A 25,753-nucleotide genomic window follows, 5' to 3' on the forward strand; every position below is an offset into this window, starting at 1 on the left:
AAAATAAATATGAATCATCAAGAAAAATGAAAATCTTATTTAAGCTGAATCGAATTATTTTTATCATTTAAATTCAAATGTATTGCTTGTTCAAAGTGAAAAATTTAAAACCATAGCTTGTATAAGCAATTCACTAATATATTAATATTTTTTTTACAGTTAAAACTTTTATTCACTGCAGCAGACGACAAAACAAAATAAACAAAGGGACAGCGGCATTTTCATGCTAAGTTAAAAGAAAAAGTAAATTTATAAGTATTTATCTAAGCTGATTTAAATTTTAAAGTTGTATCACGCATTCTACAATCTAAAGCAGTTCGTTCTTTAAATTTAATGTCATTCGTAGGAAATATTTTTTAACCTTTATGCTTGATCAGTGATATATACATTGGTCATGATTTTTTTTTAAAATTCCCTTCTTGTTTTTTAAATTATAATGATATAGACATTATAATGATTTACGGAAATATTACGTATTTCATTCGTTTTTATGAAATATCGTAATGTCTTATTGGTTTAATTTACTGAAATCAAAAATGAATATTGTATATCAAAATATAGTTCTGCAATACTATTAATTTGAAAACATAAGTTTGTCACAAAATAGTTCTTCAGATTGTAGTAAAATAATTAGAATAAAGTGCAGGGAAACCTGAAAGTTAATATTAAGAACTTAATTTATCATTTATAAATGAGATCAAAACTTTTATAGTGTATCTTGTTTGTTGACAGCTAAAATAAGTAATTTCTGTAGGAGTGCTATTGTAAATCCTTTATAAGTTAGCCGAAAATGAAATTTTATCAGGAAATCTATGATTATCGAATTTTATATTAGGATTTCACTGAATTGGTAATATAGTAACATTAAAACTAACTTTAATTACTTTTTGAATTAACCATACGGAAAAAGTGCTAAGTTTATAAACTAATAGGATTGTAAGAGAATAATATAACTAATAGGATTGTAATGGTATGACAAGCCCTCTTCTGGAGGTCATACCAGTATTACTAAGAAAATTCACCATCCAACTCTCCTTATGCCTTCTGACTGCATGGAGAGAAAGTACATGTTTGAAAGACCATTTGAAGTAGTTTTTCCTACCAGAGAAGAATGGGATAACAACACGATCGATACAAAAAATGATTATCTAATCTGGTATACCAATGGATCAAAGAAAGGTAACCTCTCAGGACTGGGGGTCTGTGGCTTGTCACCAAGATTCAACCTTTTTGAAGGTCTTGGGGAGTATGCTACTGTCTTTCAGGCGGAGGTACTTGCTATCGTAAACTGTCTGCAGATAAATATTAAGAAAGGCTACCATGATAAGCGGATTCTTATTTTCAGCGACAGTCAAGCAGCCTTGATGGCTCTTTACTCATTTCAAGTTAAATCAAAAATTGTTCTGGAATGCAAGAATCTCCTAATAGAACTGGCAAAAAGGAATAAAATCATTCTTATTTGGGTACCAGGGCATATGGGAATTGATGGTAATGAAAGAGATGATGAACTCACGAAACAGGGATCCTCTTTTAATCCAATAGGAACGGAACCCTTCTGTGGAATCAATATGAAGACTACAAAGAAGGCCATTCTAAAATGGGAAAAACAGGAGATGAACAAAGTTTGGCGCAATTCTCCTGGACAAAAACATGCTAAAAGCATGATCAGCAGGCCTTCTGCAAAAATTGCTTCTGAAATTCTTAGGCTCCAAAGATTGAAGATTCAAACAATTGTAGGCTTCATCACTGGGCATTATCATTTCAGGAAACATCTACATAGATTGGGACTTTTCGAACAAGAACCAATATGTCGGAAATGCCGTGAAGCGGTAGAATCAGCACATCACTTCCTATACGAATGTGATGCCCTCGCCCTTACGCGCCTCACTACCTTAGGCAATCCATATCCTAAAGAGCTTCACCTTAATTCCATTAAGGGGCTGTCAGACTATAAACAAGGTAGGCAACCCAAGACAATGGAACTAGGAAAAATTGGGCTTGGAGCATGGTACAAAATGCAACATGTGCAGAGGTGCCACATATCTGACAAGCTCAAGCAAGAAGAAGAAGAGAATAATATAAAAGAATAACCGTTAAAAAGTTTAAATTGAATATGTTAAGTTTTCTAATTGCATATATATTTTTGAACAGATATTTTAAGATATTATTTATAATAAATATTTGATTTACATCAATAACAAAATAAACAAATGTCAACCAAGTTTTCTAATTGCATATATATTTTTTAACAGATACTTTAAGATATTATTTATAATAAATATTTGATTTACATCAATTACAGAATATGAATGTTTTAAAACCAATGTCATAAATTCTATTATAATTCTGGTAACTGATCTCATTCTGTAAGTTGCATGAAGATTCCCATATAAGTTGCAATAATGTATCTATTTTGATTGGTGAACTATGCAGAGATGATTGTGCTTAAACCGGAAAAAATCCGGATTTTTTGCTAACCGTGATCCGGAAATCCACGGTCCAGAAGTTTCAAGAAATCATCGATCAAATTTATGTATTGAAATTCTTGTCGTCACATTTATGCATTGAAATTCTTGTATATTTTATTTAAAAATATTAGAAATCTTTTGTTTGGAAATATTTTTTTTCTGGTAGAATAATAAATGTGATCAGAGATAAAGTCCCGCAGGGATAAAATTTTATTTAAAAAACCAGGAAAAAAAGATATAATCTTTTCATCAGCCCGCACGATTATATCCGTAAAACAGAGTGCTTTTTGATATTGTATTGCTTTATTGATACAATATTAGAAAGAACTCTGTTTTACGGATATAATCAAGTGGGCTGATAAAAAGATTATATCTTTTTTTCCGGTTTTTTAAATAAAATTTCATCCCTTTTTTTCTTTCTTTTTTTTAAACTGTTGTTTGTTATATTTTTACTTATTATTTCCCCCTTTTTTCATATGTCTTAAATTTTTCTTTGTTTAATTCTTCATTTTGAACTTATATATAATTTTTATGTATTATTATTTATTAAAAAATTTCTATTTTAGTTCACAGTATTTTGCAATCATGGCTTCCTCTGGAATCATTAAACGACTGGATGAAACAGTTGTCAATAGAATTGCAGCTGGTGAAGTTGTGCAAAGGCCATCCAGTGCTTTGAAAGAAATGATTGAAAATAGGTAGGTTTATTAAATTCGTGAGACTCAATGCCATTATATTGACATCATTCAGTATAATTTTATCCCTTAAAAAATATCTATTCTTTTTAGCTTTCTTTTCTTTTTGTATACCTTTACAAGAGAAAAAAAATTGTCTCTGGAAAAAATTATTGAATTTTCTCTCTAATTGGTAGAAATTTTGATTTACAATGAAACATTATGAGAAGAATTACAGTTTGATTCAAGTGCCTTTTGGGGTTGCATGACAAATAAGTGTCTTATTATTTGAGTTTTGAAGATTTTTGTGTCATAACAAAAATGCGAATCAATACATTATAAAAGTATGTTATAATGTGCAAAAAATTAAAATTTATCATTTTTTCATACAATAATTAGAAATGATGATTAAATTTAATTCATTGAATTTTTTAGAATATTTTTTACATTATTTATGAGTTTGTTTTCTTCTAAGTTAGATATAAGTAAAAAAAGCATGTTCTATCATTAAAATTCTCTGGTCTCAGGAAGTTAAACTGAAATAAACGGTTTTTGTTGTTTTGGAAATATTGGTGACCACTATCAATAATTATTTCAGTTTGTTAGTTACTTGTTTGTAATGTCTACCAATTCATTTAATTGATGAAATAAATTCAAAAATTGAAGTTTTTTTTAAAGGTCTCCAAATCACAAAGATTACCCACAGTTTGAGACAAAAGCTGTTGACAAGGGTACAAGCATACAGAGTATATTAGCTCGACACATGTTGTAAATCATTAAAATGTGATTTTAAATGTACTACAATGTGTGTGGCTAATCCTTGAAATCTGTCAAATATATTCCTTAAGATTGTTAGAATCATCCAGGCTTTAGAACATACGAATAAATTTATATAAAAAGCTATTAAACTTTTTATGAATTCGCCTGTTTGACGATATTTTCCTTGATGAAAATTATCAAAATCATTGCTGTATTCTCAGTTTTTGTTATTTTTTATGAGCTCGTCTAATTCAGCGTTGGGGTATTTTTTAAAATTATAAAAAAAATTAGGCCACAAACGGTTTTCATTTTCTCAAAACTGTGGCTTTCCTTAAAATTGAAGTTTTGAAGATAAATAAAACTTAACCTAACAGTCATGAATAACTGTTGTAAACTTATGAAAATAGCGAAAAAGCATCATTTCATGACCACTTACAAACCTGGCCAAAGTCATCTGAATACCCCTATTGTATTTGTTCAATAGTTTGCCAGAGTATGTCCTTCTGTACAAGTGGTATGTGTCATACTCAGGGATGAGATTCTTCCGCGGATTCGTGGATTTCCGCTTTTTCTCAGATTTCTCCATTTTTCCCGCTAATTTCCGCTGAAATTTTTTTTTGCACAAGTTAAAATATTTTATGAAGAATTTAAAATCCGGATTTTTTGCTAACTGTGATCCGGAAATCCACGGTCCAGAAGTTTCAAGAAATCATCGATCACATTTATGTATTGAAATTCTTGTCGTCACATTTATGCATTGAAATTCTTGTATATTTTATTTGTATATCGCCAAATTTTCTGCGGAGCGAAATTATTGAAGCCCTCATTCCTCCCTCTGAAGTTTCTCTAAAAATCATTTCCTTGGGATAAAACTGGTTGACCTTTATACAGGGATGAGATTTTTTTCGCTTTTGTCTCTTGAATTTCAGCCTTTTTATCAAAAACTCAGATTCTCTAAGAGTTTCGTTTTTTTTTTAAAATTAATTTATTTATAAAAATCCCGTTTTTTTTTTTTTTTTTTTTTAAATTCAGTAGTTGAAGTCAAATAATTATATTTATTTACGATTTTCAAAGAAAAACAGAAAATTCAAACTACGTCCTAGCTTCTAACCCTTCCGTATGTTTACTTATATTAGCTATTTTCTCCGATTTCACTCACCGAAAATAAGATTTTCCTTGTTTTTTATCCGTCGGCGGGATAGCTTGTACGACGTCGCTGCTTCTTGTTGTATTCTGGAGTGAAAGCAAACAAAAAAAAAAGCGAAAAAAATAGAGGTGGATTTGCGGTGAAAATATTTATTTTCTCATTCAATTAATCTTGTAAATTTTTATTTATTGTGTAAGCAAAAAACAATTCAAACAAGCCTTTTAGAAATCCCTAGTCCAGAGTCTGCAAATATCTCGATTTTTATTCACGCTATTTTAATATCAATCATCGATTTTCATATTTACCTGATTTAAAAGTTGCGCATTGCAATTCTTATTTACGCTTTTTAAATATCGTACATTATGACTCGTATTTACGAGATTTAAAAATCTAATATCGTGTTTCGTATTTTTGCATTTTTAAAATCGCTATTTTATTATCAAACATCGATTTTCGTATTTACCTGATTTAAAAGTTGAACGTTGCGATTCTTATTCAGGCCATTTAAATATTGTATATTGCGATTCTTATTTACGAGATTTAAAAAACCAATGTCGCGATTTGTATTTACGAGCTTTTAAAACCCTATATAGCTATGCGAGCTTAAAATCCAATGTCGTGATTCGTTTTTGCGGTTGTAATATCACGCGATTTTAAAACTATGCATCTGGATCTAAAAATTACGCATCATGATTTGTATTTTCACATTTTTCAAATTCGATGTAGAGTTTCATATTCACGTGATTTAAAAGCCTCATATCGGGATTTATAATCACATGGTTCACAAGTTTAAAAATCACACTTTTTTTGTCAAATTTTTGTTTACATATATATGTTCTTGGATTTCCTCTTTTTTACTTTCTGTCTACTCTCATCCCTGCATACTCAATGAAGCCTTAATTTTATATTGGTATATATTTCTTGAAAAGTGAGCAAGAAGCTGGTGGTTAAAACTCTCACAACTTTCTTTGACTAATGTGTCCGCCACTTCATTACCGTGTATGTTCACATGTAGTGGAATCCACTCAAGTGGACATCTCGTTTCTACGAGAACTGTTTCTACAAATGTTTCTAAGTCTTTAATTAAAGAAAGATAGAAAAATTTTAAAATTAGTTCCTTAAGACAAGTACATACAAGTAGTTGATAATTAGTTTTTTATAAAACTAGTAGAAATGAAAGAAAAAATAGCAATCAGCCTTTCAAATTCGTGATAAATTTCCTTATTTTGAGAATTATTATGATTATTGTACAAATTTTAAAATTTAAAAGAGCTGAAAGCTTAAGAGGGTCAAAATTTATAAAAAATTGTCCATCAAATAAGCATTTTATGATTTTATGAAAGAAAAGGATTTTTTATTAATTTTTCCCTTTTTAGCTTGGATGCAAAGTCTACCAGTATTGTAATTACAGTGAAAGGAGGTGGAATTAAAATGCTACAAATTCATGACAATGGTTCAGGAATAAAAGTAATTATATTTAATTAATTATTTTCTATCTCTTGTAAAATTTGTGACTACAAATGATACTTTTAGTTAAAGTATTTTGTTGTTTAAACTGCTTTAAAGCATAATAATTAATTATTAGGAGGGCTGGCCAAAATAGGGGAAGCTTGCTCTATTAGTTTTTATGCACTATTTCTTACAATGTTATTGAAACTAAATAGGAAATAATAGTTACATTCAGGAATATACTTTGAGGGCTCTGTTGGCATATTTTATATTTATGTTTTAAAAATAGTTACCCTCCAGCAGTAATTTGTGAAAAGCATTTTATAGTATTTAATCAAACATTAAGAAATCCACAAGTACTGTAAAGTTTGATAATAAAAACATATGAGTTCAATAAAACTATGGTAGTAACATTAATGTTTTAAGCTTATATCGGGGGTGATTGTATTCCAGGTGAACCCCCGAATTCCGGGTTTTTCATATCATCCCTCCAGGTTTAGAAAATAGGAACAGAGCATGTGATGTTTTTGCGGAATTTCGCATATCTCATGACCATTGATTCGCATTATTCCGCGAATCAAAACTTATAACCCAACTAAATTTTCACTGCAATCTAAAGTTTAAACTAAAAATTATTTTTACAATTTACATTTCGAAACCTTCACTAAATTGCATTAATGAGGCATTTTTAATACGCGTGACTCTTTCTCAATTTTGATTTTACTATTTTTTTTATTTGTCAGATTTTTATCGTTCTTAATTTGTAAAACTACATAAAAATCCGTTCATACCTCAATTCATATTCACACAATATCAAACATCGATTTTTGTATTTAGATTTAAAAGTTACTCATTGTGAATCGTATTCACACAATTTAAAAATTGTACATCGTTATTGGTATTCACGTAATTTAAAAATCCAATGTCACAATTTGTATTTGCAGGTCTTTTAAATCAATATCGCAATTCGTATTCATGCGAGTTTAAAATCCAGTATCTATATTCATATTCACGGGATCTAAAAACCATGCATCACGATTCGTATTTTCGCCATTCAAAAATCCAATATTGCGATTTGTATTTTCACATTCTCTAATCAAATATCACGATTAATATTCTGAGAATTTTTTAAAAACAACACTGCGATTTGTGTTTTTGAGTTCTTAAAATCGATTATTGTGATTCATATTCTCATGGTTTTAAAATCAAATATTGCGATTCTTGTAAGAACTAAGTTTTCTCTTAAATTAGGTATTATAAAAGTGGGAGACATTATTTATTGGTAGGAAATATAATTAAAAATGTTTGTTCAAAAATTATATTAAATATGAATAGTATACAAATTTATGTTTTTGCACATAAAATTTTTAAAGTTTTTCACTTCGTGTCACCAATTACCCCTGCATATTTTATGTTTAATGTCAATTCCAATAGATCCTTCCATTCCATGAAAATCTACATCAAAAATTTTATGTGGAAAAATTGGAAAGTGTCCTTTTCTTCCCCCTATATCCCTGGAAAGTTGGGGGAACATTTTAGACAGGGGCATTTCAGACAGACCCCGTGAAAAGGCTGGCAGAATTTAGACTTGCGGTGGGTCATGACTGTCTTGCGCACCACCTCCACTACATTGGTATTTTTACGGGTCCGATTTGCCCACTTGTAGGAAATTCGAAGTAATGAATAGGAAGCACTTGATGGGATGTTCGACTACGGAGACTCCGAAGTGAAAAGATATTGGGGTGCTAGGCATCTGCTAATGAGTCGTTGACTTTTTTCTCTTATCTATTTCATTTGCATATATTCTTCTTGTTAAGAGTTAGTCAATTTCTGCCATTGGAAATACAAAAATAAAAAAATTTCACAACCTATTATATGTTTCAGTCTTTAACATATTATATGTTAAAGTATTACTGTTTGGGTTACTGTGTTATAGAAAAGTAAGAAAGAAAGAAAGAAAAATATTTAAAGAGCAATTTTACTTTCCCTTTAATTTTTGGGGAATGCCATTCTAAATAGAAGATGGAAAATCAAAACTGACAGTAAGTTTGCAAATTACTTCCATTTCATAATATATATATATATATATATATATATATATATATATATATTATGCAAAATGAAAATTTTTGTATTATTGATTTATAACTATCGAAACACAAATTTTCAGCATTAAATTAATAAGTCGTTTTAAGATCTTGTTTAGATTTTTTTTTTAATCATGCTACTTATTTTTATTTACTTTTAGTATCAGTACATGATTACTGAAATGAATTGCTTCTGTGAATCAAACATATTACTTACAAATAAAGGTCAATATAAATTTTGCTTTGTTACAATTAGATTATTGCAATATTTTTTTCCCCTCTTGCTTCAAGCATGATGTTTTTAGTTTTTGTTGTCTACTATCTAATAAATTTATCTTCTCTGATTATTAGTTTTAATAAAAAATTATTTGAAATTCGATTAAAACTTTTTGCTCTGCTGTGTTGAAATGTCAAAAAAATATTTCAATTAAGTCTTATAAGCTTTAAAATACATTCATTTCCCAAAAATTTGTTAGATGGATAAAATTGAATAATACTTACTTGAACTTGGTATGTGTCTTAAATTTTTAGAAGGAAGATTTGGATATAGTTTGTGAAAGATTCACTACTAGTAAGCTTGAAAAATATGAAGATTTATCATCAATAGCAACATTTGGCTTTCGAGGGGAGGCACTAGCAAGTATCAGTCATGTGGCTCATGTAACAATTACAACCAAAACTGAAGATTCTAAATGTGCTTATAAGTTAGTTCTCATTTTTTAAAGAAAATTTTATGTTACATTACATTTGTGTTTTAATACAAGTTATCCTGCTTGTTTAGTGCACATTTTTAGAATAACATTTATTAAGATTTTAATGCATATATTTTTTCCTGTTTTAGTAATTATATTTCTGGTTAAATGTTTAAGTATTTCAATTCCTATTTTAAAAAAATTCATTCTGTGAATTTAAAATTTTAGTTGTCATAAGCTTACATTTTAATAATTCAGTGTAAATAAAGTAATTAAAATTTTTTTGTGCATGAAAAAATTTATGTTTATCTAAAATCTTAAAAAATGTAAGTAACTCTTTTTGTTTTAAACTTTTTAAAGTGATTTTCTTTCTTTTTTTAAAATTGTCGTCCACTTTAGTCATTATTTGATCAGCCTGTGTTAAAACTTAACATCTTAAGTTCAACTCTTTATTTAATAATCTTTTTTACTTTCAATTATATATAATTATTTAGAGTTCAATATCGTGATGGCAAGCCTCTACATGCACCTAAACCTTGTGCTGGAAATAAGGGAACTCAAATTTTAGTAAGAATTTTTCTTTTCTAAAAAGTTTTTGAGTTTTTATTTGTATTAAAAAAAAGAATTTTTAAAATTCTAAGTTATGAAAGATAAACTTTACTCTTTATTTATATGGACTTGTTCCTTTTTATTTTTTTATATTTGATGTTGAGTTATAGACTAATTGTTTTTTCTTTCTAGGTCGAAGATCTATTTTATAATATGAGTGTGAGAAAAAATGCTCTGAAAAATGGCTCTGAGGAGTATGCAAAAATAGCAGAAGTTGTTGGGCGCTATGCCATACATAATTCTGGTATTGCATTTGCCTTAAAAAAGGTATTTTCAAGTAATGATTTGTTAAATGGGTTAACAGCAATTATATATATTTTAACAATATTTCTATATTATTTTGAAGCAAGGAGAAGGAGGCAGTGATATTCAAACTTTGAAAGATGCATCAGCGAGAGACAATATTCGAACAATATTTGGTGCCAATGTTGCACGGTAAATGTTTTTTTTTTATTATTAATATGTCCTCTTAAGGAAAAAAGACTTAAATTTTGTCTGCATTATATAAAATGAATATTAATTTTGTAGTAGTAGGAAGATAATAAAAATTCATGCAGTACACCGTACAGAATGGACGAGAGGCTACTCTAATTTAATAACTTATTATTGTATGTAAAGATGAAAGGTAGAATTTTTGTGTATGTTAATTATTGGTTTTCATCTTTTAGTGAACTTCTTGACTTAGAAATAGAAGATTCAAGATTGAAGTTTAAAGCTAAAGGTTTAATATCAAATGCAAACTATTCTGTAAAGAAATGCTCTTTTCTTCTATTTATAAATCGTAAGTTTTTATGCATATTTTTTTCTTAGGCAATTTGTTTCAGATTACTGCCAAACTTCATTCAGTTCAATGCATATATTTCAGTTTTGATTAATCAAGGTAATTTTGAAAAAAACTTGCAAAAAATATTTTTTTTGTCTCCTAAACATCGAATCTTATTTTTTATATATTTCATTACTAATTGTGTGTAGTTATATCATTTTTAAGTTGCTGTTATTTTATTTAGAGGTTTTTACTTTAGTTTTATTTATATTGTGTATTTAATGAATTTTCTTAATGAATTTTTTTGTGCAATTTTAATTTAGAGATAGTTTGACTATTTTCATAACAAAATAGTTTAGCTCATCCAATATAACTTTATGTATATTTAATGCTCCTAGCTGTCATAGTTTTATTTTGATACCTAAATAAATGTATGAGTACCTAAATATAATATCAATGTGTTACTATTAATCATTGTTTCTTTTTTCTAGATCGATTAGTTGACAGTTCACCAATGCGAAAAGCTATTGAATCTGTATATGCTGCATATTTGCCTAAACATATGCATCCTTTTCTATACTTAAGGTTTGTTACATAAGTAAATAAATAATTGTTTTTAAAGTGTATATTTCACAGAATGCTTATTAAACCATTTTTACTTTATTATTTGAATTAAATGCTTTTTTCAATTACTTTTTCTCAAATTTTTTAAATTCTATTTTATAGTTTAATTCTTAAAATGATGTCAATTAATATAACTCGCTTCATAATTTGCCTTGCATATATTTTTTAAATAAACTGTAAAATATTTAGTAGTAAGACTAAGTTTTTTAATAATGCTCTTCACGTAAAAGCAAAGGCTCTATTAAATCATTTTTTCTCATTAGTAATAAAGGAAGGCTTTTATTATTTATGATACATTTTTTCTAAATAATTGTTTCAGTTACATGTCATATAATTTTAGTTTAGAAATTGCACCTCAAAATGTTGATGTAAACGTCCACCCTACAAAACATGAAGTTAAGTTTCTAAATGAATCTGAAATATTTGAAAAACTACAACAAGCAGTTGATTCAAAATTACTGGGTTCTAATACTTCTCGAGCTTTTTTAACTCAGGTAATGAATAATAATGTTTTATTCTTTTTTGAAAATAGCTTGTTTAATTTAATTTCTTTATTTCATCTTAATCTATCTAAAATATCAGTTACATTTTGTTTTCAAATTATTATATTTTGTTTTTGTTCAGTTATTTATGATTTTCAGCATTTATTGTTAATAAAACTTAGTTTTTTCTTCAACTTTGCATATCTAGAGGCTTTCGTTAATTTATTTTTCATCTGTAAATTTCTGCTGTATGAGAATGTATTTAGTTTAATGGTTATAAAAAGCATAATTTAAACTTTTGCTTATAAATATATTTTCTGATTATTAAAATTTAAGATTGCAGATGCAGTTGGTATATAATTAATACTGAAGTAGAAATTCTTTATTTTAATTAATAAAAGAAAAAACTTTCTTAAGACTCAGAATACATTTAGCTGTTCTTGGAGTATTTTTTTTTATTGTTATTATTTTGAAATCTTTTTTTTTCTGTTTTTCCAACTCAAAGATCTAGAATTTGTTAGAAACATTAGGGTCCTCTCTATAAAATTTTCACTTTTAATTTTTTACTATAATTCTTATTTACAAAATATTCCTGTAAAAAAAAATTAGTAATTCTTTTATTTAAAAAAATTCTGACCATTGAAGAGCCACGAAATAATATATAATCGCCATTTGCAAATATATAATTTTGATTGGAAAATTAAAAGCATATTTTTATTTTGTTTGTGTACTATTTTCTTTTTTTAGTAGTTCTATGCTTGTATATTTCTATGTAATAGCACCATTAAAATTGTTTTTTAATATATTTGAATTGTGCCATCTTTATTGACAGTAATGGTATCTATGACATTCTGATTATTCTAAAATTTTTAGTTTTCCTTTCTAAGGTAACATTTTAAAATTTTCTTTAATTTCTGTGTTATTTGTACTCAGCAGTAAAAAACTAAATCAAGTCTCATGAGACTGTATTGTCAACCTATGAAGTAGAAATTTATCTAAAGATGCTCTGAAATATATTGTTAAAAGCAGCATTGCAAAAACTGAAATCTACATTTATTAATACTTTTGTGAGGAAAACATGACTCTGAAAATGTATTAAAAGATTGGATAAAAGTATTTGAAAAGCATGGCTAAGAGTGGATTGTACATCAAAATATGAAGTCTGTTCCATTGTTATTAATTTTTTAAAACTTTTATGCATTGCTAATCTAACTCTCTGGGTATTGTAAATATTGTGTGTGTGTGTGTTTTTTAATTACTTGATACAATATATTTTAAAAGAATCATCTCTAGATCTTTAAAAAAATACTCACCAAAGCTAGTTATAAATTTAGTATTTTTTTAATAATAATATTTGGACAATATAACATTAGTGTATCCTCATCGTGCAAGTTGAAATAATTACGTGTAACACTTAAGCATATGACTGAGGGAAAATCTTCAATTTTGTTAACTGGAAACGACAGTGTGGATACATAATTAAAATGCCACCAGAAAAAAATATGAACCATAAAAGTAATAAATCTTTGAATAAGTACTCCACAAAAATGAGTATTGTGGTTTCTAATTATTTTATTCATATAAGATGCTCTATTATTTTTTGGCAATTACACAAATTTTATAAAAAAACGTTGATTTTGAGATAATTTTTTTACGCCAACACACATTACAAAAAAAAAATTATTATTCTATGAAGCTTTGTATGTAGGTTTTGTGTAATATTAGCTATGTTTTGAACTAAAAGCTAAAGTCTAAGTGTGAATTGATTGTTTTTCTCATGCTTTAACCAAGAATGTTATTCAATTGTATTTTTTGTAACAATATATTTCACTCTATTTCATTGTATATTTTTGATACTATTTATATATTTTAATTCAAAACCCAGGTAACCATATTATTGATATAGAAAAAAAATTATCTTGATATTTATGTGTTACAATTTGTTGTAGAGCTGTTAGCGTGACGTAAAAAATTTGCTGAATTTTTATGCTGAAATTTGATTTGATTTTTAAAAAATATTTTTACAAATTTTAAAGTTTACTTTAGATCTAAATTTTTAAAACCACTGCTTACCAAAAATAAAATTTTAATTTTAATTAAGGCTGTTTTTGGAAAAACTTGTACGTGAACCCTGTTGGATATCTTAATTATATATATATTTTTTGGTATCCAAAGACTGATATAGTTAATTTTATAATGATTTTTTATTGTATAGACATTACTACCTGGAGCACCTGTCACTGTTGATGACCAGTCAAAGGAACCTACAACATGTCATGATTCTTCAAAAGACAAAAAAATTTATGACCACCAACTTGTCAGAACTGACTCTAAAGAAAGGAAGTTGGAGGCATTTTTTTGTACACCTCCTTCTGAAATTACAAACCCATCAAATGAAGAAAAAGGAAATGATAAAAAGAAGTAAATTATACAAATTTCTATGTAATATTTATTAATTATGTGTTAATAATTTTATGCACATGCACAGCATGGAAAGATTATTTTAAATGGTCATATTTTGCAAAATTTTTAATAAATTTTTTTTTTTTGAATTTCGCAAATATTTTTGTTATTAATTATAAATTGCTTCAAAAATGTTATTTGATTTTATGAAGTATTTTTCTTATTGTAGTAAGAAAATTTAAAAAAATATATTAGTTTTTAAAATAAATTATATTTGTGTTTCTATGAACATTAAAGCTAGGCTTACCAAATTTTATGTAGTTATTGCTATATTTTCTGGCAGAGGGTGTTTAAAGAAAGAGACTTGTTTTCCTGCTTGTTTATTGCCGATCTCTCAAACTTCTAAACGCTTTAAACCTTATTGATAAATGTGAGAAATCGCTTGGACCTAACCACTAGTAAAGTTATAAAAAATTCTCTTCAGTATTAAGATATTTTAAAATATGTCAAAACTAAAAGTGGCTCTTCCATTATTGTAGGTTATTATATGTGCTTACTTGGGAGAGTATCTCATTTTTCAATACAAAATTATTTGTTATAGTTGTGATGAAGTTCCACAAAGAGTTGAAATACAATTAACGAGTGTATTAGAACTTCGGGAGGAAATAGAAAAAAACTGCCATGCAGGTAATTTTTATATAGTACAGTAGAGAACCGATTATCCGGAACGATCGGGACTATCGCTGTTCCGGATAACTGATTTTTCCGGTTTTCTGAATCGCTACAAAAAGCCGTTTTTTTAGTGTTAAACCCAACTAAAAAAAAAAAAAATTGGAAATAATCTTAAAAATAAGAAAAAACGATGAGGTACTACACTAATGATTATTTTTGAAATGATGGTAAGGTAAAAGAAGGAAAAATCCTAAAATCTTATACGGAAAAAAAAATTTTTTTTTAAAAATTGCGGGAAAATTTATCGAATTTTGTTCCGGTTTTTTGGTTTTCCGGTTTTCTGATTTCCGGATAACGGGTTCTGTACTGTATTTATACTGAATTTTGAGCTTTTTTATTTTTAGTGACTGGTTTTTATACAACACTGCTTAACAATTATGTTTCAGTAAATTTTGCTTATTGGACTATTATATTTTAAGAAACATTGAATCCTCAAAAATATCAGGCTTTGTTTTTTGGTTAAATTCAAACTTAGGAATTTTAGATTACATTTAGACATTCTAACTTGAAAGTTCTTATTTTAAGTCCATTTTTTTATTAATATCGTTTGTAATGTAAATTTTTAGTCATATTTCTAATACTTTCTTAAGTTATCAATTATTAAAGTTATCAATAACCAGTTAGTCGTAAGTTATCAATTATTTAAGTTATCAATTATTATAATTTTTTACAATTTACTATGATCTTTCAACTATTAAATAAGATCCCAACGAATTTATTAAAAATTGACTAAAAACTTTGGAGAATTAAAGATAATTATAAAATGTTTTCATAAGAAACTATATTGCTAACCATAACTACAGTACAATATCCCATATCCGATTGAACATTTGTTTACCAGAAAGGTCTATTTTCTGGACACTTTTTAACAATTGAGATAAACCAATCACTTTTTCTTTTACAAGGCAAAAAAAAAAAAAAATCTTAATGCTTGCTATCTGATAAAAGAAAGGTATAAGTAATAAAATATTTTTTTTTTTATTTATTTTTATTTTTAATTTCTTTTTACTGTTTTTTTGATAGCTAAAGATTTATTCTGCTTCAATAAGCACACTAAAACAGGTGAAAAGATTAGAGCAGTTAAAGAAAAACATTCTTGAAGAAGAAAAAAAAAACTATAAATATAAATGAAGCTGAATATTAGTAATGTTTGAAATTGTTATTTAAATTATTTGCTCGGACCCTAGAATTTTATTTAGAAATAACATTAAAAAATCATAGAAAAGTTTGCATTTTAGGTTGTGTAATAAGAAGTTTTCATATGATTACAGTAAAAAATTGTCCCTGAAAGAATCCTCTGCTGCATTTACCATTGATTTGTCAGCCAAATCCTGTCACCCCTGAGTTATAATTTTTGTATTTGATAGGTTGGAATCATATGCTGCTTTTAATAAAACAATGAAAAATATTTGATTTTTTATTTCAAAACAATGAATTAATTAAGCTAGTGAAAAATTTTTGATTTAATGAAAAAAGGGCAATAACTAACCAATTTTGTTTATCTTTTCTGTTTGAGACAATTTATGTAATTTATATTTTTGCATATTTTGAATTATTTCTCTGGTTCTTTCAACCTTGAATTATCCAAGTTTGACTGTATATTTCCAGAAATGAAAAGAATTTTTTTATTTTTTATTATTACATTGTCCCTGTATATTCATCAGTAGTTATGCTCAAAAATGTTTTTAAAACTCTCTCTGTTTATTTTCTTCCAACAGTTGCGTTTTGCTACTCAAAGATTTTAACAACTTATTTAATGATTTTACAGTCTTAATTTAATTATATAACTATCATCTTTTATTCTTAACCATATGAAATAAATTCCCTAATATAGAAAAAAAAAGATTGTTATTTTTAAATATATCTTATGTCTAGAATTATCTTAATTATCTAGAATTTTGTTACATCTTTGTTTCTAGCATTTAAAAAGAGGCTTTAAAACTTACAGGTTTGCATGAAATTCTGCAGAATCTGACATTTGTAGGTTGTGTTGATCAAAAGTATGCTTTATTTCAACACAACACTAAGCTTTATCTGGCAAATACTCATGAAATAAGGTAATACTTATTTGAAATGTTGTTTTTCAATTGGAATTGAAAATTCTAAATTAGTGTGGCTAAATTCCTTTCACAAATTTTTTTTCCAGCAAAGAACTTTTTTATCAAATTATGCTGAAAGATTTTGGAAATTTCGGTGCACTTCGTCTTTCTGTAAGTAGTTTATATGTCCTTAAACCTTTTTGCAAGTTTTCTAAAATGGACCATATATTTATACATTACAACCAGAAATTTATGTGTTACAACAGGGTTCCCATGGGTCAGGAAGAACCTGAAATTGTCAGGGAATTTTATTTTAACACGAAATATCAGGGAAAATTGCAATTTTTTTACTAAACCTGGAATATTCCTATATCATACCTGAAAAATAACCAATCTTAAAGTTGTCAGTAACAGTAATTAGTTATTGAGATTCGAGTTAAATAATTCTAACATCTATTTCAATTATTTGTTACAAAGCTTTCATATTTTAGTCAAACTGAAATGTTCCCTTCCTCATTTAATAATATTTTTTTGTATAGAAAATCTAATATTTCACATTACAAATAAAAGAATCAAAGTTTTCTGATAAAAATATGGTCTCAATTTTCTTTGAAATTTACTTGGAAAAGTCAAGAAATTTTTTTCCTTCTCAAATTGAGTGGAAACTCTGTTACAACCAGCTGTATTGCAAAATTTTTTTCTCATTGTAACTGCCGTGGGAAAGTTTATTATTGAAAGTTATGCATTTTAAATAATCATGGTCGAAGCATTTAGAAATAGTGTTGCTTGTATCTCTAAAAAAAATAATCGTATTTCACTATTTAATTATTTTAATCTTCAAAAAGTGCTATTGAAAAGGTGCTGTTAGTATCTATGTAAAAGACCATAACTATTTCCATATTCCATATTTAATTATTTGTGTCTTGAAAAAGTGTAATTAAAAGGGACCTTTTTTTATTTACAAAAAATCATTTTATTTCGTCATCTGGATGTTTGTATCTTCAAAAAGTAAAGGTGCTACTTTTAACTATACATAAGCTTATTCTATTTTCCTGTGATTGTTCCTATCTTAAAGCGAATTAAATTTAACACTTATTTCATTTTTAAATGTCTGAAATTTTGAATATATATATATACATATATATAAATAAGTTCAAAATGAAGAATAAAATAAAGAAAAATAATAGACATATGAAAAAAAGGGGGGAAAATAATAAGTAAAAAAATAACAAACAACAGTTTAAAAAAAAAGGATGAAATTTTATTTAAAAAACCGGAAAAAAAGATATAATCTTTTCTTCAGCCCACACAATTATATCCGCAAAACAGAGTGCTTTCCGATATTGTATCAATAAAGCCGAAGCAAAATATATTAATACAATAGTGTATATATTAATACACTATTATACAAATATATTAATATATATATATATATATATATATATATATATATATATCAAAATTTACTGATTTAACTACAGTTTTTTATTTATATATACACACTGTATTCAAGTGATAAGAAAAATGGGCAGATTGAACTTCATAAAAAAAATTGTGTCAAGAATTTTTTTTTAATAAAAGTACTTTTAGATGTGATTTAATCAAAAAAATTTTAATACCCATTTTTCTACATATTTAGGAGTTCAAAGAACTGTAAAATGGAAAAAATTAATGGTTTAAGAATTAGCATTAATTAATTATTAATTAACATGAAATATCAAATATTGCATTTTAAAACTGTAGGTTGCACCTAAGATAGTAATGTGGCAATATGAATATTTGATATAAAATTATTCAAGATATATTTTTGAGAAAATGGAACCCTGTGGGGGCTAGAATATTGATGTTGTCAACCTTCATCTATCAAAAGGTAACCCAAGATAGAACCGAGTTATTCTGTCTTATATGCTCGATATACCAAATAGCGGGAAAAAGAATGTTTCATAATTTTACCTCACTCAGTTGTTGTGTGGACTTGGAACTAATAAATTAAGGGTGAAACATTTAGACATCTCCCAAATCAGTTAGAACTTGCCACATTTTACTGGAATCGGAGATGAACTTAGAAAGAATTATATCTCGAAAACATTGAAACACTCCACACACATTAATCGATACACGTACACTATTTATTTTCTGAAGCTCAATGAACAATTAAATTGGGATGTGCAAAGTGCCATCTGTGAACTGTAGGATTAAACAACACTAGTGAATTGTAATATTCCAGTGATATTTACACTACATTACTGCCCCACCACAATTTTATCTGAAATAAAATTTTATGAATGGATATTACTAGTTGATTCATTGCCGATTTGCAAAAGATCGGGAGAGCTGTATTAAGTTCCCCGGATTTTGAGTGCTGGTCGTCAGAGCTGTATTTAGTTCATGGCTGTGTACATGGTCGCTCCTGATTTTGCTATTAGCAGTCGAGTGTGTATAAGCTCCAGTGGTATGTGATCGAGACTGAATATCAACAGGGCAAGGAACGTGTCGCAGTCACAGATAGCAAGTCAACTGTTCAATGTGTGCCATCCACTGAAGTAGGCGTGTTTAAATCAAAACAGGCGTTACTCTTAAAATATGGATGATCATATCAAATCTGAAGGTCATCAATGTGGGGGGAGTATGCTATTGCCTATGCAAACCTATGAAAAGGTACCCCGGGATAGAATTGTAACATGTCATATTTACTTGCAAATTGGAATTGATTAATTGTAGTGGTAGACACCCTACAGTTAATATTATGTATTTAACACTATAATATTACTATTCCAATTCACTAGTATCTAAGACGTGCTAGATCGATTTTATCTTGGGGTTCCTTTTAGTAGATGAACGTTGACAACACTGGTATTCTAGCCACCACAAACCCTTGAGGAGATATACCTCTTAAATAGGTTATTATGAAATGGGTCAGAGTATAAATACTTCACCTCCAAACAAGATGACCCAGGTTCGAATATTGAAATTAACTGGTCAATTTTGACCACAATTATAACATGAAATATCCCTAGTGTCATGGATTATGAGTATCTTCTTGCTGTGGAGCGAACCATGGGAGGTTTTTCTCTTTATGAAATACAAATACTTGTTACTTTCAGTAAAAAATTCCTCTGGGAAGGCAAGTTCTTGCTACAATGCTAAAACGAGGAAATCTCTTTTCTTTTGTTTGGATTTAAAATTACAAGGCTAAGGTTGAACATTGGTAGAATCAAATTCTATATAGATTGGCTGTCTTAACAATGATGGTTTTTAAAGAGATTGTTATAGTTCTGTAGTTTTATGTAGCAGAAGTGGGTAGTTTTTGTAAAAGAATAAATAATTTTTTTTAAAAATAAGTATGTAGGTACACTTATTTAAAAAATAATAAATATAATAATAATGTATGGTAATAAATATTTTCAGAATCCAGCACCGATTTCTGAGTTAGCTATGTTGGCTTTGGACAACGAAGAGAATGGGTGGACAGTGGCAGATGGACCTAAAGAGGATTTGGCTAAATATGTTGTGAATCTCTTGAAGTCAAAGGCACCCATGTTGGATGAATATTTCTCTATCGAAATTGATGAGGTAATTACAAATTATATTTAAATTTTTTATTCATATTTGTAATAATTGATGTTTACTTACAATCCATCAAATTTGTATTAATTATATATTTTGAGGCTCAGCTATTAAATAGTATGTGAAAATTCTCACTTTAATAAGAAACCTAAACTGTCAGTCAAGATTTTTAATTTTGAAATATTAGTACCTGCCATAAGTATATATAAAAAAAAATACATTTAACAAAGTGAGCAACATTTTGAAAATTTCAAGCCCAAGTTGAGTTGATTTTCTTTTTCAATTATTTTTTCTTTCAAATTTGGGGGCCACTCATTACCCATTCAAATGCTGTAACACCCATTCAAATGCTGTAACACCAAATGCTGTACCCATTCAAATGCTGTATAAACACTTGTAATATTATAAAATACTCTATCGTTTTTATAGGACTACATACATTTGGGAGAGCACCAAATATTGAAATAAAAACAAAGAGATTTACAAAGGTATAGCTACAGTAGCAGTGTTTTATGGCATAAAAAATGGCATTAGAAAAACAAAATCTGGAAACTTTTGAAATAAATACTCAAGCTATATTTATTAAAATTTCTGGCCTTACAATTAAAAATTGTTTAAAAGAAGCTAAATCAAAAGAATAGAGGAAGAAGTCGTAAATCAGTGACCCAAGCAAAAAATTTTACATTTACATAGGTACCAGATAAAAAGATTTAAAAGGGACCCGGACTTACTTTTCAATGCATGATTATATCAGGTTGGAAAGAAGCTAAATCTATTGCCCAGGATGTGATAGGGTTGAGTGACATGATATCGAGGTTTTATGTGCCCAAAGATGGTAAGTAAGTAAATCATGCTCTCTTTACATATAAATCAAAAGCAACTGTTTAATGTTAGGCAGGAAATGTGCATTTTTAAATATTCTAGCCAAACTGGAACTTTTGCTTGCACTTCATGAAAATAAAAACAATTTTTAAAAATGTTAGTAGATAAAGTATTAAAAACACTTTGGTGACAGAAACCATAAAATAATGCAAAACTTAAAAAAACAAGCATTTATTGCAATAATAATAATACAAATCTTTCAACAAAAAATTAGTACTTTTTAAGCAATCAAAAAATATTTTTAAGCACTATATACTTTAACAGAAGGCAAAATAATTTTCAGACTTTATATGATCATGATGAAATAACTAGTTTCTGACAAAAAAACTCTTTTCTTTATCATATTAGCCATTATAAAATGATCGAGAGATTTTTCGATTCGATATCAGAGGGTGAAAAATGAAGCCTGAAATAGAGAATATCTAGCAAAATGCAGCAGTTGCACATGAGAGTGCAATAATCTCACCAAACCCAGCTCAGTATCTGCACATGCAGACTCGCAAGTATTTCATCAAACATGCAAAATGATTGACGCTTTCATACGCTATGGACCGACGGTACACCGAAATAAATTGTGGTTGAATGAATTGTGAAAACTTTGAACAATGTGAAAAGCATGCTTTTGTATAATATGTGGCGAAAATCGACATAGTAAAAAAAAATTCTTATTTTCGAAAAGGGAAAATTGAGCACTTTTTAAAAACACCCAACAAAAAAAGCACATTAAAGGGCTTTTAAAAACAAAAATTTAAAATAAGCACCTTTAAGTACTTTTTAAAAATGCTACGAACCATGTAATATTATATCAAAATAAGGTTTCCAGCAGAAATAGTTTTATGGGTGGAAAGTGGGTGACTCAGCCTTTTTTGTTGTAAAAAAAAGAATGAAATTGCATCGTTTGATTTCAAAACACTTCTACATGTTGCTGAATTGAGACACAACGATCTAACCAAACAAACCTCAACTTAAAACACTGAAACTTACTCATTAGCCTTAAGTATTTTATCGTCAATTGCTAAAGGAAATCCTGCGCCCTGGTTTTTTGGGTTATCTCTATTGAAGAGAAAAATAAAATTTGACAGTTTTTGAATGGCTTATCAAAATGTTTCTGAACTGTTGCATTCATGGGATAGGGTGCCTGCCATATTTTTTTTGACAGTTCAACGAACTCAACAGTCTGGTAAGTTCAACAGTTTTCTATTAAACGAGAATTTATTGATCATCCTGTACTGTTAGCAGATAATTTATGTTACTAATTTGTTTTAAATGAATGGCTTATTTAATTTGATCCTACAGGAGGGGAATTTATTGACCTTGCCTTTACTTTTGGATAACTATGATCCACTAATGATGAATTTGCCAAATTTGATTCTTCGATTAGCCTCTGATGTAGATTGGTCTTCAGAAAAAGAATGTTTCAATTCATTCTGTCGTGAAATGGCTTCTTTCTTTGCAGTACCTAATGAACGTATGTTTTTAGAGAAATCAGCTAATAGCGAGGTAAATATAAAATTTTCCACTATATTGTTTATTTATTTACTTTTAACCTTTGATTTCATACAATTTTAATTCAATTTCTTATCAAGTTATTCAAAAAAAGCAATAAACGCCAAATTAAATTATTAAAAATAAGAGAGATATATATCTCTAGGGCTATTATGAATAATTTGTAACCCTGTATTATTAAAAAGATAGGTTAGTTTTGTAGTTTTATTGGAAACCATAAATGTTGAAATATTTTTCATGAAAATAATATTAGATGTTTAAATGAAGAAATATAGGGTGGTATTTGTTTGGCTGACTCAGATATTCATTAAAAAAAACAAAATAAATAAAAGAACAGAAAATAGCAATTTTGCAAATTTGAAATATTGTTGGTACGAATGATATTCAGTTGTGTAACTTATTTTGTTTATAATTAAGCTAAATTTATATAAAGTACCTAAGTAAAGTGATTTATTGTAAAATTTTACTTTAAAATTATCTGTTAACTTTATATGTGTTATAGCTCTATGGGATTCAAAAAAAGTATTTTTGAATTTTGTTTCAATACATATTTTCCACATGGATTTATGTATCTATCTGAAAACAGTTATATATTTTCAAAACAGATCTTTTCCTTAGAAAAAGTTTAATCTTAGGTAGAGCTTTAATTTATTTAGAATAACTGGTAATATACCAAGTAAAAATAGGAATCTTTTACCTTTTTCACTTGATTCTAGTCCAAGCCTTCAAATGATTTAAATCTCAGTAACACAATATATTCTCGCAAAAAATGTTTTGGTTACAAATGCATTTACAGTAAAATTAAAGTTGCTAACTTTTTAAAACTTATTTGTGCTCATCATGTATCAAATATGGGCAGATCAGATTAAGCAGTTTTTATTTTAATTTATAACTTATGTTATGTTTGGATTTTTTGAGTTTTAAAATCAGAAAATTCTTTCCAATTATTTGAAGGTATTGATTAAAAAGTAAAATTTATTGAAATAATAGGAGGCTACACACATCAAATGGAATCAATAAATTTTGTTTAAAAAAATTTTTTTTTACTATTTAAACAATTTGTAAAACATTTAACTTTTGTTTAAAAAAAATATATAGTTTTGGCAGGAATTTAAAGCAAAGGTAAACTTTAAACACAACTTCTCATGAGATACCAAAATTCCAATACTCTTTTCAATACTTCTTTTGTATTCTCTTTTCTCGGTAATAATTCAAATTTAATAAATATGATGTAACAAATGTATTAATATTTAATAATAAAATTTATTTTGATAAATATTCATTTGAAGTACTCTTTTAATTTTAAAGTAGTGAATAATATTTCAATAAAAAAAAATTATTATCTTTTCTTTTTTTTTTCTGCAAAAATATTCCTAACTTTCATTTTTCGTTAACATTTATAAAAATAAAGTGTTGTACAAACAATAAATTTTATTTTATTTTAAAAAGACGACTAAATGCTTTTTCTTTTTTGTTTTAAATAATTGAATAAAAAAAATTTTTGGTTTATTTTAGGAGTCTTCCGACAGATCATTAACAAAATGGACTGTTGAACATGTAATTTATGCAAATGTTAAATCCCAACTTCGACCACCAAATAAGTTTTCTACTGATACTTCGATCTTACAAATTGCCAATCTACCTGATTTATATAAGGTCTTTGAAAGGTGCTGAAAACGATTCTTAGTAATGAAAGTGTAAATAATCTTAAACAGAAACTATTCCTGGTAATGAAAGTGTAAATAATGTAAATAAACTTATACAAAAACACCAGTTCATAGTTTTTGTTTTATTTTTATGATTGCAAAATTAGTTTAGCTCCAAAAATAAGAATAAGCTTGTGTAGCAAACTGAGATCAGAAAATCATTGAAAAATCAAATAGTGCAAGTGAAACAAAATTAGATTTCTTTTAACAAATGCTGGTAATATGAAATTACAAGAAGGCAACAATTATTGTAAAGGCACAGTAAGAATAGGAAAATGCATACATTAACATCACAGATTGTTAAATAATATACACATTAAGTCCATAATTTTGTTATCAATATTAGTATATAATCTTACCTTAAAATAAATTATATACTCAGTATTTATTATAGTTAAACAACTAACCCCCTAAACTTTAAACAAGTTTAAATTGAGTTTTCGCTTCTATGTATCATTCCTTTCTAATAAAATGAGGATATAATGATTTGCTCTGCAGGTATAAAATTTGATAGTGGGTTAAAGTAATATATTTTTTGAGCAAAAAAGTCTTAAAAAATACTTCAATTTCATTTCATTGGTAAGAAAACGTTTAAGTGCAACTTTATTTAGTAGTTTTTTTATGTGTGATTACGCAAAAAAATTTTAAATTTTTTTAATTTAAAGTAATCATTTGTATTATAAAAAATGTGTTTGAGGTCAGTTGCTTCAGAAATATTTTATAGATACATATTTTGGTGAATAGCATTATGAATTGATAGGAACTCATAAAAAATATTTAAGGATGGTATTCTCCAAAAAGTGTCTATACATGTTTTAAAACATAAATAGCCAAAATTTATAGAGTTAAAATTTAGGTAATTATTTCATTAATAAAATTTTCTAGCATAATGAGTCTGTTCACACTTTTTCTCACAAATCCAATATTGGCAGAGATAAGCACAACTAAATGTGCTAGATTTATTTAGTTTTAAGAAGATTATTAATGTTAACAATAAATTCTATAACAGTATTTATATACCATATTTAAAAAGATAAATTATTATTACATAAGAAGAGGGAAATAGATTTTTGCTGAAATTTTTAATACAACTATGAATGATCATTTTATTGTGTTTTAAATTAAAAGTGGATCAATGTATCTTTAAATATAGATCCACATGGC

The 25,753-nt window shown here is 27.3% G+C and overlaps 2 protein-coding genes across 5 annotated transcripts; both read left to right on the forward strand.

Moving 5' to 3' along the window:
- The first annotated feature begins 103 nt into the window (after nt 1–103).
- Mlh1 (DNA mismatch repair ATPase Mlh1) lies at nt 104–24,656 on the forward strand. Of its 4 annotated transcripts, none has more exons than XM_043044598.3 (17): nt 104–243; nt 3,035–3,166; nt 6,425–6,515; nt 9,116–9,288; nt 9,771–9,843; nt 10,018–10,152; nt 10,232–10,320; nt 10,554–10,666; nt 11,140–11,233; nt 11,613–11,766; nt 13,970–14,175; nt 14,759–14,844; nt 16,838–16,946; nt 17,036–17,099; nt 20,337–20,501; nt 22,674–22,877; nt 24,399–24,656. In XM_043044598.3, exons 2-17 carry the CDS (start codon nt 3,054–3,056, stop codon nt 24,555–24,557), a joined length of 2,028 nt encoding a protein of 675 aa, XP_042900532.1. In that variant the 5' UTR covers nt 104–243; nt 3,035–3,053; the 3' UTR covers nt 24,558–24,656. The 4 variants fall into 4 exon arrangements, with proteins under 4 accessions (XP_042900532.1, XP_071041706.1, XP_042900534.1 ...); XM_043044600.3 differs by having other exon boundaries at nt 209–342; XM_043044599.2 differs by having other exon boundaries at nt 209–255.
- LOC122269805 (uncharacterized) lies at nt 1,038–2,090 on the forward strand. Its single transcript, XM_043044623.1, has one exon. It carries the CDS (start codon nt 1,038–1,040, stop codon nt 2,088–2,090), a length of 1,053 nt encoding a protein of 350 aa, XP_042900557.1.
- Nucleotides 24,657–25,753: the final 1,097 nt, after the last annotated feature.

Source organism: Parasteatoda tepidariorum, chromosome 5, assembly GCF_982258835.1.
Source record: "Parasteatoda tepidariorum strain Cologne lab strain chromosome 5, Ptep-v5.0, whole genome shotgun sequence".
In the NCBI taxonomy this organism is placed as follows: Eukaryota; Metazoa; Arthropoda; class Arachnida; order Araneae; family Theridiidae; genus Parasteatoda; species Parasteatoda tepidariorum.